The 18,563-nt window shown below is 50.8% G+C and overlaps 1 protein-coding gene and 2 non-coding genes across 6 annotated transcripts; all 3 read right to left on the reverse strand.

Annotated features, from left to right (window-relative positions):
* Positions 1 to 259: 259 nt before the first annotated feature.
* On the reverse strand, positions 260 to 16,814 carry KANSL2 (KAT8 regulatory NSL complex subunit 2). Of its 4 annotated transcripts, none has more exons than XM_077838236.1 (10): positions 16,773 to 16,814; positions 15,466 to 15,723; positions 14,437 to 14,615; positions 12,925 to 13,039; positions 12,106 to 12,273; positions 10,005 to 10,167; positions 9,030 to 9,126; positions 6,104 to 6,357; positions 2,303 to 2,542; positions 260 to 1,147 (listed from the first exon to the last, which is right to left on the reverse strand). In XM_077838236.1, the coding sequence occupies exons 2-10, from the start codon at positions 15,714 to 15,716 to the stop codon at positions 1,013 to 1,015; spliced, it is 1,602 nt and encodes a 533-aa protein (XP_077694362.1). In that variant the 5' UTR covers positions 15,717 to 15,723; positions 16,773 to 16,814; the 3' UTR covers positions 260 to 1,012. The 4 variants fall into 4 exon arrangements, with proteins under 4 accessions (XP_077694362.1, XP_077694363.1, XP_077694365.1 ...); XM_077838237.1 differs by having other exon boundaries at positions 10,005 to 10,171; positions 12,110 to 12,273; positions 16,773 to 16,798; XM_077838239.1 differs by lacking the exon at positions 16,773 to 16,814 and adding an exon at positions 16,683 to 16,752 and having other exon boundaries at positions 10,005 to 10,171; positions 12,110 to 12,273.
* LOC144277963 (small nucleolar RNA SNORA2/SNORA34 family) lies at positions 1,367 to 1,503 on the reverse strand. The gene has a single exon (XR_013348502.1). It is a non-coding gene; the product is annotated as a small nucleolar RNA SNORA2/SNORA34 family (small nucleolar RNA).
* Positions 8,794 to 8,929, reverse strand: LOC144277962 (small nucleolar RNA SNORA2/SNORA34 family). Its single transcript, XR_013348501.1, has one exon. It is a non-coding gene; the product is annotated as a small nucleolar RNA SNORA2/SNORA34 family (small nucleolar RNA).
* Positions 16,815 to 18,563: the final 1,749 nt, after the last annotated feature.

Genomic DNA, 18,563 nt, shown 5'->3' on the forward strand with positions numbered 1-18,563 from the left:
ACAATGAAACTGCTCCCAGACTAGCGACAGTATCCCAGGTCCGCAGGAACATCTGCTCTTAGCGCTCATGCTCTGCTTTACGTATGCAGCCCCAGAGAATGGGGGAGTTTCCCTTTTTCTTCAACACTCGCCACCCGAATTTAAATGAAGCCCCGAATTCCAGACAGCGTTACAAGCCATTTTACCTTTCTCCTTTCACAGGAGAATCTCGCTGCACTTTGTGGCAGCAGACGACAACCCCCCAGAACATGGACAGTCATTTTCTTCTGATTTCTTTATTGTCTGTTTTTTGTTGGGGGGGGATGGAAATTTCCCTGTTCTGATTACAAATTGGAAACTTTGTACAGCACATTTATATACTGTTATTTTACACACGATTAGCACCCTACGGACTCATCCATCAGTTAAAGCTAGAGTGAGGAGTCAAATTTCAGGCGTACAATGCCAGAGGAATGACAGCCGTTGCACACTAGAATGAACTGGGTACAGTTAGGACAGAATCTTGCTTTAGTACACGGTGCTACAGTCTGAACAAGCCAAGCCTCTGCCTAGCGCATGCATCCCTGACAGGCTGACTACAGAATGTTCAGTCCCCACCTGGGAAAACTCTTTCAGTTTGGCTCATTTACCCCTCTCCATGGATACATCACAACTTCACTAACTGAGCGTGCGTCCCACGAGCCGCCTACCCTTTCTACGTCTCTTCTACCCTGACTGGGAATGACACACAGTCTCACTAGCCAGCTGTGCTTTTGGCAGGCTTCACCAAAAGGAACCAGAACTGAAAGAGCGGGAGGGACTGGCAGGAAAGCAACCAACTGGAACCTGTCACATGAGCTTCTGGCCAGACATTTCACCATTCCCTGGTTTCACTCATTTGGCCGCAATTCTCGGGTGGAAAGGTGAAGTGTTGGGTTACCATACTCCGCCAACCACATGTATTTCATGCTCAGGTCCCTTTCAGGGCGGACAAGACTTTCATCAAGAAAAAGGATTCCAATCCGAGATCTTATCAGCTGATGGAGGCTGGTTCCGGATTCCCATTGGCTGCTGCCAGTGTTCCATGTGACCGGGTGGAGGCTGCAGCTTCTGCCAGCTTCCTGTCTTCCTCTGGTCCAGGCCCGCCCACCCCAGTCTGCAGGCGACTCTGTTAAAGACAGAAAATCCACAGTCACAAGCCCAGCACCTGACCGAGTTAGGTCCTGGCTCGCAGTTCCAAGCGGAAGGATTTCACGCACACGAGTAGCATTCAGCACAGAAGCCACAAGGCGCTGCAGCCAGGACAGCTGCTGGCCAGAGTAGGGTGGGAGCTCCAGAGCGATTCCAGTCCAGCCCTCCCCCTTCCTGGTGGAGACCTCCATTTGCAGACTGTTACTTCCAACTGAATTGGCCGATCCCCGCAAGAGGCTCTGGAACAGCCAGCAGACCATGGGAAGGCATTCCTCTGGGCGCCTGCTTGAAACCAACGGCTACAGCAAACCGATGGCCTTGATTCAGGGCCTGCTGCTGGGGCATTTCAGACCTGCCAGCTTGAATCCCAAGCTTAGGCCCTAGTGCCCCAGGCTGGTAAGAGCTAGGAGCAGCTTGCTCAGCTCCTGGAAGAAGGGGAAGGTCGCTGCTTTCCAGAGACCCCTTTCAGCTGTGGAAGCAGCAGCATCCAGCCCTCCCCAGCAATCGGAGGGAAGGGAAAAGGGCTCCCAGCGGCCACCTCCAGAGAAAAGGCCAACCTCATAGCAATCTCCTGGCTGAGCCGCACCAGCGAGGGAGAGGGTGTTCGATGCCTGGGAGGAGCAAGGTAGTAACGAGAGAGACAGCGATGGAGTAAACGTTCCTTTGGAATCACACCGGAGAGACAGGACTTTCTGCAACAGCTCAGGCCACTGGCCGGGTACCCGGCCTTCAGTGCAGACCACACCTCAATACCTCAGACAGAGATGTAACCTGTCTGCCCCCACTCCACACACACACAAATAGTGCACCAGCTCAGCTGTGTAGTGAGGCATATAGGGGAATGGTTCCTTCCTGACCCTTGCAGGCAATCAGCTAATGCCCGGAAACATGCGATCATCCACACCAGGGCGTGATATGGCTGGGCAGAGTGGGGCCACGGCTGGCTTTCCACGGGAGAGCAGCCGCATGGAGCTTTCGCCAATACAGAGCTGACCTGGTAGCTCATAAAAAGGGAGCAACTCCCCCTTCGTCCAACTCCTTACAGAGTTCTGGAGGGGAAATACTGCCCAGATTGGGAGCTTTCCTGCTACTGCTTCATGGCTGGAAGCCCCAGGCACATCCCCGGCTCTACCTGGGCAGGTGGCTCTGCATGAGACTCCATAGTTGGCAAGGTGGCTTGGCCAGAAGAGCTCCCTCTGTCCAGCTGGGTGGCCTGGGTCGGGATGCCTGGCTGAGGAGGTTCTTCACGGGCCAGTATGTCTACAGCAGCCTCAGCAATATCTTTGATCGCCTGATCTTCCAGGGCCCCGGAGGAGTCAAAGAGCAGAGGGGAAGGGGGACACTGCATGCTATCTCCCACCACATCTAAGTCCTGCAAGAGAAAACACCCGCCAGCAGGCTTCAAGGGGCTGAGTGGACTACAGAGGTGAGATTTGGGCCCCTTCTCCACATTACCCACTTACATCAAAGGGCAAAGACCATGGGCCTGAGTTTAGAAGTGCTGGGCACCCAGAGCTCTGCTGCAGGGGCTCACCAAGTCTGAAAGTCCTGGGAGAATCCAAAGGGGGCAGAGCCCAGGCAGTCCCTGCTACCATCTGGAGTAGGTCCTAAGTCCACCAGGCTGCTAGAAAACACAGCTTCACATGGAGGGCAGGGGAAGCAGGGACAATCCTATTCCAGCTCCTCAGGATCTTCCTCCCTACTTGGCCATGTTATTAGAGGCCTTTAAGGGTGGAAGGTGGTGACTGTTGGCCTTGAAGACCAAACCCTCTGACCCCAGGGCAGGCAAAGACAGTGGCAGGGCAAGCTTCCCCCACAATGCCCCAATGCCAACACGGTTCAGCCCTGTTCTAAGCACGAGGGAGGAAGTCAGCAGCAGGCATTGGGACACCAGGAATTCTAGACTTGCTGTCAGATTAGTTTCTCTCTTCCTCCAAACCATGCCAGCGCGAAGAAAAACCGGCCTGTCTGGGGCTTCCCTTCTTTGATAACCAAGGATTTGGAATTCTGGGTACAGCACTCTGAGCCACTAAAGAAATCTGCCTCTCCCTAGCAGCATTACAATGTGGGATGGACTTCCACTGAAGACAAGTCTGAGGACGCAGAGATCTGTAGCCCTGCATGACCTACCATTGTCCCACAAACGGGATGACCAAGAAGGGACAACTACCCAACTAAGGGATGGGGGCAATAGGTCTGGGTGAGGATCTAATTTCAATCTCTCAGGAGCCTCACAGGCTCCACACAAATGATCACACTCCAGCACAGCCCTCTCTGGGGACCCGGACAAACTATCTACCCACTCCTCTGTTTTATTCCTCCACTCTGCCATGCTCACAAATACATTGCCGCTGTGCCTCCTGATGATAATGTTGACACGGGAGGCCAGGACTGGTCGGAGGCTATTGTTAGGGGAGGGTATTTGTTTTGGCTTTGGAGGGTGGAATGTTGGTGACTGCAGAGGAGCGCGTTAACAGGATAACGTTACACTAGATAAAATGCAGAGGCTCTGGATATCTGGATGCTGACAAAACTCTGAGTCCTCTCAAGAAGGACCGTGGAAAGGTTCCCTCCGGGATCCCTCTAACCGAACGAATCCCAGGACGAGAGGCCCTAGGACTCTGACCACTTGTGTGCTTCTAGCAAGGCAGACCCATGGTTATCTCAATAGCATGGAGAATCACACATGCTACTAGGGCTGTTCCAAAGCAGGCCACTTTTTTCCAGCCAACAGCCAGGCCCAGCTTAGAGTACGGCCAGAAGGAGAGATAAGGCTCCTGAATTCCTGTCTGAACAGCCATTAACGTCCTGCACAGGCCAAGAGAACAGCTCCAGCTCCAACACGTTTCTGGCCTGACAAAATTCTTCCCCCAAAGACTGTTCTTGCACGCAGCAGCATGCCATTTCTGCCATGTGAACATTCAAACCCCAGGGCAAAGAAAACGGAGGCCCTGACCCAATGCCCACGGCAGTCAATGGAAAGGCTTCATTGACTTTAATGGGCGTCAGCTCATGCCTTTATGGCAGCCACAGCTGATCTAGGTTCCTAACAAGCAGCTTCAGCGCTCAAGGGCTTTCGAGTCACTGGACTGGGGCCACATGGTCTCCTATATTAATACCATGGCTTCTAGGGCCCCTACGGCTAAAGGAGGCTCTCTCAGCATTCCTGTCCGGCTATTTTTAAATTGGTACCAAAGGTCTGTTTTGGGATGAAGTGTGTGGAGAGTTTGGTAATATCTAATTTATAAAGCAAGAAATGTCTCCTTCAGAAGATATTTCAGAGCACCTGCAATGGCTTTGTTTAAATACATTTCATTAGGATTTTTCAACATGGAGGCTTAACCCGCATGCAGGACATCCCAGTAATCCAGGGATTAAAACCCTTGTGCATCCTTTATGGGATAGATGCAAAAAGCCGCTTTTAAAAAAAGCCCCTAAATATGGATTTAAATAGACTAGCAGTTGCAAAGGAGCAATCAGGTTAAAACCCCACCAAAACAAACATTTCCCAAACCCTCTGAATTCTCACACCTCATACGAGATGGTTCTTTCTTCAATGACTAGAAACAAAAACACGGAATTGATTGAGGTACTGGCGAAGGGCAAGTGCAGGGTGACCAGATGTCCCAACAGTATCGTGACCGTCCTGATACTGGGGGCTTTGTCTTATACAGGCACCAAGGGCACCCCTCCAGTCCCAATTTTTCATCCTTGCTACCTGGTCACCCTAGGCAAGTGGCAGGAGATGCTTAAACTCTAGACTCAGCTCACCCCACTGTGCCTGCTTATAACGTAAGAACGGCCATTCTGGGTCAGACCCAAGATCCATCTAGTCCAGTATCCTGTCTGCCGACGGTCCCCAAAGGAATGAACAGAACAGAACAGGGAATCAAGTGATCCATCCCGTCGCCCATTCCCAGCTTCTGGCAAACGGAGGCTAGGGACACCATCCCTGCCCAGCCTGGTTAATAGCCATTGATGGACCTAGCCTCCATGAACTTATCTCGTTCTTTTCTGAACCCTGTTACAGTTTTGCCTTCACAACATCCTCTGGCAAAGAGTTCCACAGGCTGACTGTGTGTTGTGTGAAAAAATACTTCCTCTGGTTTGTTTTAAACCTGCTGCCTGTTAATTTCGTTTGGTGACCTCTAGTTCTTGTGTTATGAGGAGGAGTAAATAACACTTCCTTATTTACTTTCTCCACACGTGTCATGGTTTTATAGACCTCTATCACATCCCCCTAGTCGTCTCTTTTCCAAGCTGAAAAGTCCCAGTCTTTCCTCATACGGAAGCCGTTCCATACCTCTCATCACTTTTGTTGCCCTTTTCTGAACCTTATCCAGTTTCAGTATAACAGGTCTCTGTGTATATAATGTCTTCTGCAGTTTCCACAGTATGCATCTGATGAAGTGAGCTGTAGCTCACGAAAGCTCATGCTCAAATAAATTGGTTAGTCTCTACGGTGCCACAAGTCCACCTTTTCTTTTTGCGAATACAGACTAACATGGCTGTTACTCTGAAAACAGCTCAGATGAGCAGGCAAACCTGTACCACCACAGGTACCATGACACCTAGGCACTGTATTCTGAGTCCCTCAAAACCAGAGCTCCTGCTTGTTGTGTGTGGAGGTTAAAGATCCCAGAGTTCTTTTCCTAAGGGTAGGGGGTCTGCCTTAGCTACCCGTACACCCCAATGTCACGCAGAGCACTGCGGGCTCTCTACCCTAGGGATGGCTGCTTCTCAGTGATACCTGGTTGTGTGGTTTGTAAAGGCATTGGGATCTGTTGCTTTATATCCCCACCCCTCCCCCACATAATATTTTAACATGGCTTTAGCCTGCGTAATGATGACAGCAATGCTCTTCCTCCGTTCACTGGAGGACACCATGCCTGCACACCGCACTACTGCGCATCAAGTGGCTGCTCCAACTTACGTCGCTGAACTCCAGGGGTAAGCTCTCGGTGGGCTGGAGCTCAGCAGTGCTCAAGTACAGATCCATGGGGGCAGCGTCCAGCTCCTCGGGAACGGACAGCACCTGCTCAGGTACGTACATCTGGGGTGGTAGCTGGAGATGAAGCGGGCAGCAGGGACACTCAGAGAGGCTTACAGGAACCGGCTTGTCGCAGGACACTTCCTCCGACCCTTGGCACAGCTTAAACAATGTCTGATTGGTGTCCTGACAAATATCTGGGAAGATGCAGTCAAGGGGAATGTAGAGAGCCTGGCAGAGAAACCAGCTACCGAAAGGTGTCTTGTCCTGGGACACAAAGCAGAGGCCGAAGCATAGACTCAAGAGACCAGGGATCTAGTCCCCAGTTGCTCAGTGACCTTGGTCAATTGCGTGTGCCCCAGTTGTAAAATGGGGATAATACTGACACCTTGGTAGGAGGAAGAGGGGGTTACGAGGCTTAGCTGAATGCTTGTAAAGCACTCCCACCCAGACCCTCAGATGGGCAGCATTACGAATACAATGTAATGGGCCACTGCAAATAAATCATAAGTATCTGCACAAACCTTCACATCTACCATGCAGCAGGGAGCTCCGTGTTTATATCAGTGTGCACACAGCTTTTTCCAAACCTAGGAATTTAGTTCCGGATTTTCATCCCTTCCGTACCTAAAAGTGCCTAGAGGAAAAACTATTCCTGCCAATAGCATAAATGGGATTTCCTGCCTTTAATCACAAACAGACCATAGCTCCAATGGCATCCTACTTCTAAGGCTGTCCAGCAGCAGACAGTAGCTGGGGACTGCCACTCGCTCACTATCAAAACTAGAATAAGAACAATCCCCTGCTGAATATGACAAACTGACTTCCTGTTTGAAGACCACTTAAAGGAACCCTGCCAAATGTAAAATCACACCCCATCGGTAACCTGTGGCCTTTTACTGTTACAGTAATCTCGGAAGTTCTGTGTAAATGAAAAATTAGAGCAATTTCTCCCCCAGTTTGTTCACTTTGTGAATGACAGCACTCCAACCCAAATGACTAGTGACTTGGGTACTTAACTTGAAGCACTTTAAATGGATTTTCAGAGACTGGGCACTCAGCACTCTTGGACAAATCAGGCTTGTTTAAGGTGTCTCAAGTCAGACTCACCCACAAAGTCAAGGCACGCAAAAATAACTCGTTACTAAGTCTTTGTGCATAGTTACTTTCACAGTTTCCCTTTTTATGCAAGGCATCAAAGGAGAGAAAAACACTGAAAACACAGTGATTGTAAAACCACAAACTGGCAGGGAACTCCAACACAGATGAAGGACCTGAAAGAGCTTTTAGCTCATTTTTTTAAGTTGATCAGATTTCAAGATGACCATTTCCTCTTAAATCCTCCACACACGCACACCGAGGAATCTCTTAATACGCAGACAGGATTCCCAGTCAGACTTAAAGAAGCTAGTAATTCAAACTAAAGGAACCAGTACTAAGCCTACACCAGAGGAGCCTAGGTTTATCAGATGCTCAAGGGCAGATGCCATCTGAAAAGAGGCTCTGTATAAACAGCAGGGTGGGGCTCCGGATTTTAATCTCTCTTAGTGACTCCAGATCAAGTGCTTAGTTTACAGATCAAAACATGATTTATCAAACTCACCAACCCCACTTGGAACAGGAGAATCCAGATGGGTTCTGTCTGTTTCACGCATCATTACCAACAACCTAGTTCCCTGAAAACCAAACAGAGCCAAGGAGTCTATCAACAATGCACAAAGCAGAACAGATTACACATGGTTCTCCTATAACTCTATCAGCTCAGCAGGGCTGACCAAAGTAAAATCTTGTTTGTGTCAGTAAATAGCAGACACGAATCAGACATAAGAGAAGACATTTTTTATACAGTCCTTTCATTGCCTGCACCGCTCTAAGCTAGCCAGCTGCAAATGTCTCCTGGGTTAAGCCATTTTAAGAGCATTTATCCTGGAGAAACAATGGCCATTTCCTGCCACACACACCTGTTCCCTTTGTGTAACCAGACTCAGATCTGCTGACTTTAGTAACAAAACAAAGTTCATAATTTCCTCTGCTGCCAGCCCCACTCAGCCAACATGACTCTGGGAGAGGGAGCTGGAGTTTACTCTGACTCACATCAGCAACAACTGCTAAAACTAAGCTCTGAATGCAGCACCGAATTCCACCTCTAGTTACCTCAGTGTAAGCTCCTACAGCCAATGGGGGCTGCACAGGTGTAACCAGGGGCAGAATGTGGCTTGTTACTGCGGGGATCTAGAAGCTGGAAAGAACCCAGTGGGAACCTGCAGGGCTGGCCCACTGTTTTATCTGTAAGCCAAGCAGACTCGCTCTGAAGTCACTGACAAACATGCCACAGAGACAGTATGAGACTCACTGTTCAGTGTGGATGTGCACTAAATAAATAGCACCCCCCCGCGGGGAATCCAAGTAAGACAAGGCAGATCTAGGGACCCATGACAATTCCCAGGGGAGCTAAGATTTATTCTTAACTCACAAAAGGCTCCACCCAATACTTCCTCGTTCTAGATGTTTATCAGCATCCACAGCCAGGATTCTTCAAGGATTACATTATGAGTTAAAGAACAATTTACTTCTATCTTAGTTTAACACAGCTGGAAATTAGCCTGTGGCTGTCCTGTAAGCTTCCATGGTTCGCTTGTTGCTTCCAACTGAATTGGCTGTTCCCTTCCGAGACTCTGGAACAGCCAACAGACCACGGGAAGGCATTCCTCTGGGCTCCTGCTTGAAACCAACAGCTACAGCAAACCGATGGCCTTGATTCAGGGCCAACAGAAACGAGGATCAAAACAGCTGTCACCCCAGTACACCTCACGCTGCAGGAGCGGAGTCACATGTGCAGCTCACTACAGACGGGAGGACAGAAGGATACGAGTGAGGCAGTGTCTGGTCATGGGGAGAGACTGACTGGAGCATCGAACGTCATCAACAAAGGCCAAGCACCGCTGGCTGGAACGAGTGGTGTGTGCCTGTAGAGGAGCCCAAGAGAAGGGATCAGAGCCACACAGGACTGCCCACCTGCTGACTGGAGAGAGACTTGCCACTTGGCAGGACTCTCACATTCAGCTATTAGAGCGACGGTCCGCCATGGGGATGTCAGCTTTTTGTGACTTTATTGTCAGAGAGTGTTCAGCTTCTGAGGCAGCCCACATTTTCAGGGCAGATACTGAACTTTCTTGCCTTAGCACACGGATTCTCAGCCATTCCCAGTTTGCTATTTTTAGCGGGGGGAGGGAGGTGTCATCATGGAAGGGCTGAACCCCCTGCCTAGGGGAGTTTAAAATCAGTCCCATCCTCTAATTTCATTCAGACATTTAGGTAGCTTCCCCCCGCCCATACAGAAACAACTGCATCAGTCAATTTCAATTTGGCTTCTCCTGCACAACACAAGGTGGCTACATTTGGGCTCCCAAGGAATATTTAGCTCTCTCTGCTCCAACAAAAAAAGAACTTCCATTTAACAACAAGTGATGAAAACCTATTCCTACTCATATCAGCCTCTCGCCCACCCCCCTTTCTTTAAAGGGAAACATTCTCCAGATCTATATTTTGGGCCTACACTATAACTGCTCCTGTCCCTTTAATAAAAGCAGGCCCAACGGAACTCCATATTCACTGGCTGAGGTTTCATATGCCATGCATCTGCCAGGGGTGAGTATTTATGGCTGATGTACATATCCCCAAAGACAGGGCTTTACAATGGAAACTCTGGCAGGGCTGGACCTACATGGAACTTGCTGGAGTGATCCCCATGAGGAGGGGAGGGAGAAGAGACCTGGGAGCCAAGCGAGCCTGGAACTCCAACAGACCTGAGATCAGACCTCCCTGTGTCTACAGCATGAGGTACCTGCTGGGCCACACCCTCTGTCGCCAGCATCCGACGCTCCTTCAGCTGGCGGTGCAGCAGGGCCTCCACGCCGTAGCGCTGCCGATAGCGTCGGAGACACTTCAGTTGCTTCAGGTTCTCACGCTCCTTGGCCAGAAGCCCCTCTGGGCCCGTCAGAAGGCTGCTCCCTGGAGACACAGACCACAGGGAATCAGCATCACACAACACTGCCCAGACTGCTGCAGCGCCCTAGTCCGATTAAACGAAACTCCTCTGTTTGCAGAGGACTCCACTGTCCGCTATTAAGCAAGACTGGGGATGGATTTCCTATGCAGGGAGCCAGCCCATTTAGCTGGCTGTGGAAGGCCTCCAACTGCTGACTCCTTGCTGAGAGAGGTATTGAACAGCTCCACATTCTGGTGGTGTTGAGCTCTGCAGTTAGAGCAGGAACTAAGCCTTTTGGTAAGGTCTGAACAGCACAGTGCAGCCTCCAGCAAGCTCATCCCACTTACCCCAAGGGGCAAAGAAGGAATCTTTAAGTAAACTGGTTAGTCTGTAAGCATTCTTAAAGGACTCCTCCCTTTTTGAAACTCTTGATGGGTCAAACCTGTATTTGGACTATAATATATAAATTCCTGCAATTAGAATTGCAATTTGACTTGGCTTACAGATTATTCCAAAGCTGACTACATGGTCTATTTTAAAAGTTTATTAATGTGCAAATGTTGTGATGTGAATGTTCATAACTTTGCATTTACCTGACTGTTCATCATGGACTTTTTCACCAAGTTACCGATTTATAAAATATTTTATAAAACACTGCTGCACAGAATAGCCTATTATTTTTGTCAGAGAAGGGGCCGCATACTGTATTTTTGCAGGATACGTTACCCACAGAGATGAGGACAGTGAAGGCATTCTTTGTGTGGCTCTGCAGCACAGCCAGCTACAGGACGCAACCTTTCACTAGCTGAACTATAAAAATAACTGCCTCCAAAGATCATCTTCTAGACCGCAGGAAATCGGCAAGAGGCAAGTGCCTCTCCTGCCATCCTTGGGATGACCCACTGCCACCCCTGCTTCTCCCCACTCCATTTTCTTTTTGAAAACGATAAGCACATAAGTTTTATCAGTTTACATTTTGTATGTATGGTTTTTACAAGTATAACCGTGTACGCATGTGAAGTTAAACAAAGTCTGGAAGACGAAATCCATTAGGGAAAGTGAAGGCCATGGGATGGACTTAGGGGTGGGTGCACCACAGAGCATGCCATCTGCCTGGAGTGTAAAAAGCAGGGATGGAGACAGACAGAGGGCCTAGAGAGTGGAGCTGGTCAGGGAAATAACTGCATCTCATACATTTAGCACATTATCTGCCCAATGGAGAGAGCTTCAACTGTCGCTTCGTCCTCTTCATCCCTGTGCTCAGAGCATCTGAGCGTCTAGGCTCCTGCCGATTCATAGGGAAAGGTTTTCTAAGCCAGACTGAGGAAGCTGCAGCACTGGTCAAAGCCCTCTGTGCCGATCATGGCCCCTCTGCCAGTCCTCAGCCCCCACGCTGAGGCTAGGTCTACATGAGGAACTTTTGCGGTACAGCAATGTCAGTTTGGGGCATGATTTTTTACGGCATTTCTATACCAGGAAAAACCTCAGCGCAGACACAGTTATATCAGCATCAAGAGCTTTGGCTGGCGTAGCTTATTTTGCCTACTAAATGGGTATAATATAAGCTGCATGTACACGAGGAGGGTTTGCCGGTACAGCAATGCCAGCAAATCTTTTCTAGTGTAGACAAGGACTTACACACCCTAACATTTTGTTTATTAAAAAAGAAAACAAGAAATCCCATACAGAAAATAATTTTTCTCTCAGAATTCAGGTTTTGCAGGCTTGTTTCCTCACAACACTGCAAATGTTAAAGAGCAATAAATCGGGCAACCTTCATACTCACCATGAGACCAATCTTCAAACACTTGGCCAACCACACACAAATACCATCACCCACAGGCACATTGAAGAACTGAAATCACCCCTAAGAAACATAAAGGTCTGTGTGTGGCTTATACATGCACTGTGCCCTGTGGCCACAGGAATACAAAGCTGTGGCTTCCTAGACCAGTACTTGCCTAAGGCTTCATGCTCCCCCTTACGGCTGTGCAAGTATCGACGCTTCTTCTCTTTCAGGAGGTGCTGGAGTCGTTTGAACTGGTCTATGTACAATGATTGCAAACGGATCAGCTTCTCACGCATGATCAGCGCCACCTCCTCAGCTGTGTACACGCCAGCATGTCTGTTAACAGAACCCAAATTCAATAGGTCACAAGTAAGTGAGGGACAGTAAGCCATGAGCTTTATGGACGTTCGCCAATCGCCTTGAGATACCACCAGATAAGAGGTAGCCTAGAGCAGCACACCTGGCAAGGAGAAGCTATCTAACCAATAAGTGAGACCTGCAAGCCAGCCAGTGCATACAAATCTAAAGGCAGCGAGTGGAGGTGGTTACATTCTAGAGATATACAAGACTGACCTGGTCACACTGGAGCAATGCAGGATTTTCTTCTGCATCCTACACAATACTGAACATCACACTGGCTTCACATATTTCAAAAGAGGCCAGACTAGAACAGACCAATAATGGCCCATCTAACCCAGTACTCACTCTTCGATGAGGGCTAACAGCAGATACTTCACACAAAAAAAAGGCAACAGCTTCTTTTCATCCATACCTCAGAGGAAGAGTTTCTTCCTGACCCTATCTGGAGATCAGCATGTGGTGTAACTCACGAGAAACAACATTTGCCATTTTTAGCTGTAGCATTACTGAAGATGCTGTTTCTTTTCCTAGAATTGTCTTTTAACAAGGATCTAAATTATTCTTACTATCCTGCGGCAGCAAGCTCCCCATTCTACACAACTGACAGGCATTCACAACATATCTTACTTCAGAGGGTCCTCCTGATCACTGTCGATGCTTTCAGCTTCACTATCAGGGTCCCCTCGCCACGTCTGATCCACTGTCACGGGTTCTTGTTCTCCATCGCTCCAGCTGTCCTCGTCTGAAAGGAAAGAAGCCCATTACAGAGGCAGGCCACTCAGCCCCACTTCCAGGCTGCTGTCACTCAAGCACAGCACAGCCAAGAACCTGCCAGGAGTCCGGCAGCAGGAGGGGAGACAACCAAGCTCTTCAAGAGACAAACAGGTCACATCACAGATGTCCCAACCCCCAAAAAGCATAGGTAAGCTCCAGGGTTTGAACAGGAAAGTCACCAATTAGATCTGGGCTGTCAAAATACACAGTTCTCATGGTTTCAGAGTAACAGCCGTGTTAGTCTGTATTCGCAAAAAGAAAAGGAGGACTTGCGGCACCTTAGAGACTAACCAATTTATTTGAGCATAAGCTTTCGTGAGCTACAGCTCACTTCATCGGATGTATGGAATTCTTATCTCCCCTACCAAGAAACCTGAAAATTGCCGGCTTGCTCCTTGCTGAGCTGATCCCGCAGGACAGAAGCTGCACCGCCTGTAGCTAGGTTGTGTCCATTTACTAGGGAAGTGGTTCTCAACCAGGGGTATGCAGAGGTCTTCCAGGGGGTACATCAACTCATCTAGATATTTGCCTAGTTTTACAACAGGCTACATAAAAAGCACTAAGGAAGTCAGTACAAACTACAATTTCATACAGCCAATGACTTGTTTATACTGCTCTGTATACCATACACTGAAATGTAAGCACAATATTTATATTCCAATTGATTTATTTTATAAACATTTTATTTTGTATGGTAAAAATTAGAATATAAGCAATTGTTCAGTAACAGTGTGACACTTTTTGTATTTTAATGTCATAGAATATCCGGGTTGGAAGGGACCTCAGGAGGTCATCTAGTCCAACCCCCTGCTCAAAGCAGGACCAATCCCCAACTAAATCATCCCAGCCAGGGCTTTTGTCTGAGTTTGTAAGCAAGTCATTTTTAAGTGAGGTGAAACCCGGGGGTACGCAAGACAAATCAGACTCCTGCAAGGGATACAGTACTCTGGAAAGGTTGAGAACCACTGTACTAGGGCACAGAACCTGCAAGCTGGAGAAGTAAGGGGATTCATCTCATAGGATAATAGGAGGAGCACTTCAACAGATGTTTATTAATTACATTTCACTACTTCACTCTGATGTATTGCCCCATGTTTTACAGGAGGGGAAAACCTAAGTTCAGAAAGGTGAAGCGACTCAACTTTGGTCACACAGGAGATCATGGATCCAGGTCCAGTGATCAGATCACTAAGCAAAGTCTCTCACTTGTAGGATATCATGTTTTTACCACAGATTCCTTGGGATTGTTCCCTTTCCAGGATTAAATTGCATGACTTTATTGCTGGTTCCTCTCGTATTTTAGCTCCAGAGAAGGAGGCTTCCCCAAAATTATTTTTTCTTGTGCATTTCATTCAAAGCTCTCACCTAGAATTCGACTAGCTTCACTGCGGCTGCTCTCTGCAGTCTGGGAGCCCAGCTCCATCTTTGCATAAGAGCTCAGCTGGCAAAGAAGAGTCTCACCCATGGGTCCGGGGTTGGATTTCTTCATCTGGGCTTGATGTGCCAGCGCGTTCCTGCGGGCATGTTCAGCACAGAACGACACACTGAGGGGACAAAACAAAATGCTGTATGGCTCAGGGAATTCATAGCTTCCAACCAGCAAGGCAAATAGAGTGAGACGTGTTCAATGACAGTTGGCTTGGAAAAGGAGGAGTCTTCACTCCACTCCTCTTACACCAATGATAAATTCAAGCAACTCTGACCGTCATTTGTATAGTTCCTATACTACCAAAGGACCCCATGTGATTTACAAATCACATGCACAACCACTGAAATGCAGTTACCTCTGGCATAGAGGTGGCAGCCACGTGGCCCAGCAGTGACGTGAGGGAAGGGATTTTTGGGAGAAGGATATGGGGGCAAGCCCTCACTCTTTCAAAAAACTGACACAGGATTTTTAATGTCCATGCAGAGAGGCCCACATGCATAGGACTGATCATCTTTATCTCCCAAGGACCCACTCCAAGATCCGGGAACACAAATCTCTGTGAGGGTGTAGATAGTTCAGCGCTGGTGCTATGCCCACTGAAGAGAAAGTTTTGTTGCAGTGACGCCAGCACCAGGAAACAAACACATCAATAAACACTACAAGTTCTCCAGCACCTTTCACCCAAGGATCTCAAATCACTTGATAAGCATCAATTAACTCTTAATCCCTCTGCCAGACAGATTACTGTTCTCACTTTGCAGACAGCTAAAGGGAGACTCAGAAAAGCAAAGTGACTTCCTCAAGGTCACACAGTGAGAAAGCAGTCTAACTAGGAATAAAACTCAGAGCTCCTAGCACTGTGCCTTAGCCACTGGACAGATCCTTCACATGACAAGATACTCCCTCCAGGTCACTTTAATTCTACTAGCTTGAGATAAAGGTAACATGATGTGGCGGGTACCTACCCATCCTTCTTCTCAGCTTTGGGAGCAGCATTTGGACACCTCTTCCCATTCTTAGTGGAGACGTAGCTGCATTGTTTGAAGGGAGCATTCCTGTCTTCAAGGATGTGCTTAATGCAGAACTCTTGCCCTTCCAGCCGAGGCTGGGAACACTGACGGTGAGCGAAGGCACATGATAAGGGTTCCTGGGGCCTTGGCACAGGGGTAAGACGCCCCCGACTTGACGGCAAGACATGGATCCGAATTCTGTTCATACCAAAACTTGCAACAGATACACACAGCTAATTGTTAGAGCTGGAGCAACCTCCAGACGCTAATATAACTGACCAGCCCCTGCTACCATCACCAAAGGGAAATAGGACCAAATTATTTGTCAGTGTTTCAGTAGAAGCCCCTGTACTCTGCAGAGGGTGTCATGGCACAAAACGAGACAGCCCAGCAGCACAAGAGAGAACGGCATGAGGGAATTCTTCCCACAGCCTTGGTTTAATTTGCTCTTTATTGGGAGGTTTGAGCTTCATGGCATCCCGGGTCACTTTGCAGCTCACTTCCCCTGCATGCCCGTTGAGGACGGGGAAGCCGGCGGGACCCAACGCAAACCCTTTGCCATTTGGGTGCAGGGGCGTTTTGTGCAGGACTAAGGGCCTCCTCTTACGGGTGGGGGAAACACGTGGAAGAAGGTCGGTTCTCCAGCCACCCCCCCTCTAGGGGGCTCTCCCAACCCCTGCCCCAGAGAACCAGCCCCCCTCCCCATACTCTGCTGTGGGCTCAGGGCCCCACTCAGAGCCAGGGGCTTGGCGCTGGGCCCCTGCCCCCGAGAGCTTCCCACCCCACGAGGGGAGGGCTATGGGGAGAGGACTGCAAAACACCCACTGGGGGAGGGAGACCCCAGCCTGAGGCTCCCCCCGCCCCCCACGGGCTGACCCCCCAGGCTGACCCCCGCCGGGTGACGCCCTCCCCCACCCCCAGCGGGCTGATCCCCTCTCCCACGGGCTGACCCCCAGGCTCTCCTCGCCCCTCCCCGCGGGCTGACCCCTAGGCGCTCCCTTCCCCCCCCACGGGCTGACCCCCGCCCCCCACGGGCTGACCCCCAGGCTCTCCTCGCCCCTCCCCGCGGGCTGACCCCCCCGAGCTGAGCCCCGACCACACGGGCTGACCCCCAGGCTCTCCTCGCCCCCCCCCACGGGCTGACCCCCAGGCTGTTCCCCCCGCCCCCTCACCGGATAACCCCACCCCCACGGCGCCGCCATTTTGCCTGCGGGGGGTGCCCGCGCCGTCCCCCCAACAAGGAAGCGCCGCCGCCATCTTACCTCGCCCGCGCCCAGAACGGCCCAGCGCCCGCTCCCGCCGCGCCATTGGCCCAGCCGCCGCCAATCCCGAAACGGGAAGCAGGAGGCCCCCCACGGCCATTGGAGGAGAGTCCCATCAGTCAGGGAGCCAGGGCCAGCCCCTTGGAGGGAGGGCAACAGGCGGAGGGGGCAGGGGGAGGGTATGGCTATGGCGGGAGGGAGGACAGGGGGCTGGGCTGGCGGGAGTGGGAGGGAGGACAGGGGGCTGGGCTGGCGGGGTAGGGGAGGAGGGTATGTATGGGGTGGGGCTGGTCGGGGGGTATGGCTGTGGGGTGGGGAGGGAGGACAGGGGGCTGGGCTGGCGGGGGGGAGGAGGGTATGTATGGGGTGGGGCTGGTTCGGGGGGGTATGGCTATGGGGCTGGGCTGGTGGGGGGGGGAGGAGGGTATGTATGGGGTGGGGCTGGTCGGGGGGGTATGGCTATGGGGTGGGGGGAGGGAGGACAGGGGGCTGGGCTGGCGGAGGTGGAAGGGAGAGGAGGACAGGGGGCTGGGCTGGTGGCTATGGGAGAGGGAGGACAGGGGGCTGGGCTGGCGGGGGGAGGAGGGTATGTATGGGGTGGGGCTGGTTGGGGGGTATGGCTATGGGGTGGGGGGAGGGAGGACAGGGGCCTGGGCTGGCGGGAGTGGGAGGGAGGACAGGGGGAGGGTATGGCTATGGGAGGACAGGGGGCTGGGCTGGTGGGGGGGAGGAGGGTATGTATGGGGTGGGGCTGGTCGGGGGGTATGGCTATGGGGAGGGAGGACAGGGAGCTGGGCTGGCAGGGGAGAGGAGGGTGCATTTTTAAGCAGAACAATCCTATGTCACTGCCAGTCCCTAAAAACGCCCAGAAGAGGTGGGCTGGTGGTGAAGCAGCCCAGCCCCAAGGCCGGGACTGTACCAGAGCCCCCCAGGAGGGCATGCCAGGGAGAGGAAGAGAAGAGGAGGCTCACAGCCCCGTGGTCAGGACTTGGCCGAGCCAGGTTCAATTCTTAGCTGGGGGCAGGTCAGCGTCTCTGGGCCTCAGTTCCCCTTCGCCCCAGCCTCCAGAGGTGGGAGGACAATCAGCTGGTGCAGTGACAGGGCTTTTGACTCCTTCCCTGTAGGGACCCTTCCAGGCACAAAGGGTAAGTCTGTCTGCCAAGCCCCTTCCCTTTTTCAGGGTGCTAGGGTTGAGTCACAGCCACCCCTTCTCACTAGGCAGAGGCTGCCCGTGCCTGCAGCCAGAATGCACCAGGCCCTGCCCTGAGGCCAGGGTGCGCGTCTGTACAGCATAGCCTCAGACAGCAGGATCGAGTGCAGAAACAAGTGGCGAATCTCCAGCTGGCTCCTCCTGGGCTCCAGGGTCTCTTCCATCCCCCGTTAAAAAGGAGGTTACTAGCCTCCACTTGGCACTGAAGAACCTGGACACCCAAGCCAAAGAACCAGTACCATGGACCCAGCTAGCCCTCGCAAAAGGCGGGCAGGGGGGAAAATTTCAGAACCAGGACAGGTTAGCTTTGTGGATTAAGACCAGCACATCCTTTCACAGAGGTACTAAGATGCTATCAGGAAAGCAGCGACTTCACAGCCAAGCTAGGCAGGTTTCAGAGCAACCATCTTTACTTCATATCATGCGGCTATGAATAGCATGCCTAGCTAGACAAAATACACTGTCTTGGACCATTATCAGAGGACAGGACAAGGAGTAATGATCTCAAGTTGCAATGGGGAGGTTTAGGTTGGATATTAGGAAAAACTTTGTCACAAGGAGGGTGGTGAAGCACTGGAATG

Source organism: Eretmochelys imbricata, chromosome 20, assembly GCF_965152235.1.
Source record: "Eretmochelys imbricata isolate rEreImb1 chromosome 20, rEreImb1.hap1, whole genome shotgun sequence".
Classification (NCBI taxonomy): Eukaryota; Metazoa; Chordata; order Testudines; family Cheloniidae; genus Eretmochelys; species Eretmochelys imbricata.

Coding starts and splice junctions, on each gene's coding strand:
- KANSL2 (XM_077838236.1), bottom strand. CDS start 15,716: ATGAACAGAATTCGGATCCATGTCTTGCCGTCAAGTCGGGGGCGTCTT. Junction 10,168..12,105: donor GAGCATGAAGCCTTAGGCAA/GTACTGGTCTAG, acceptor GTCTCCAGGGAG/CAGCCTTCTGACGGGCCCAG. Junction 6,358..9,029: donor GACCAGACACTGCCTCACTC/GTATCCTTCTGT, acceptor GCATCTTCCCAG/ATATTTGTCAGGACACCAAT.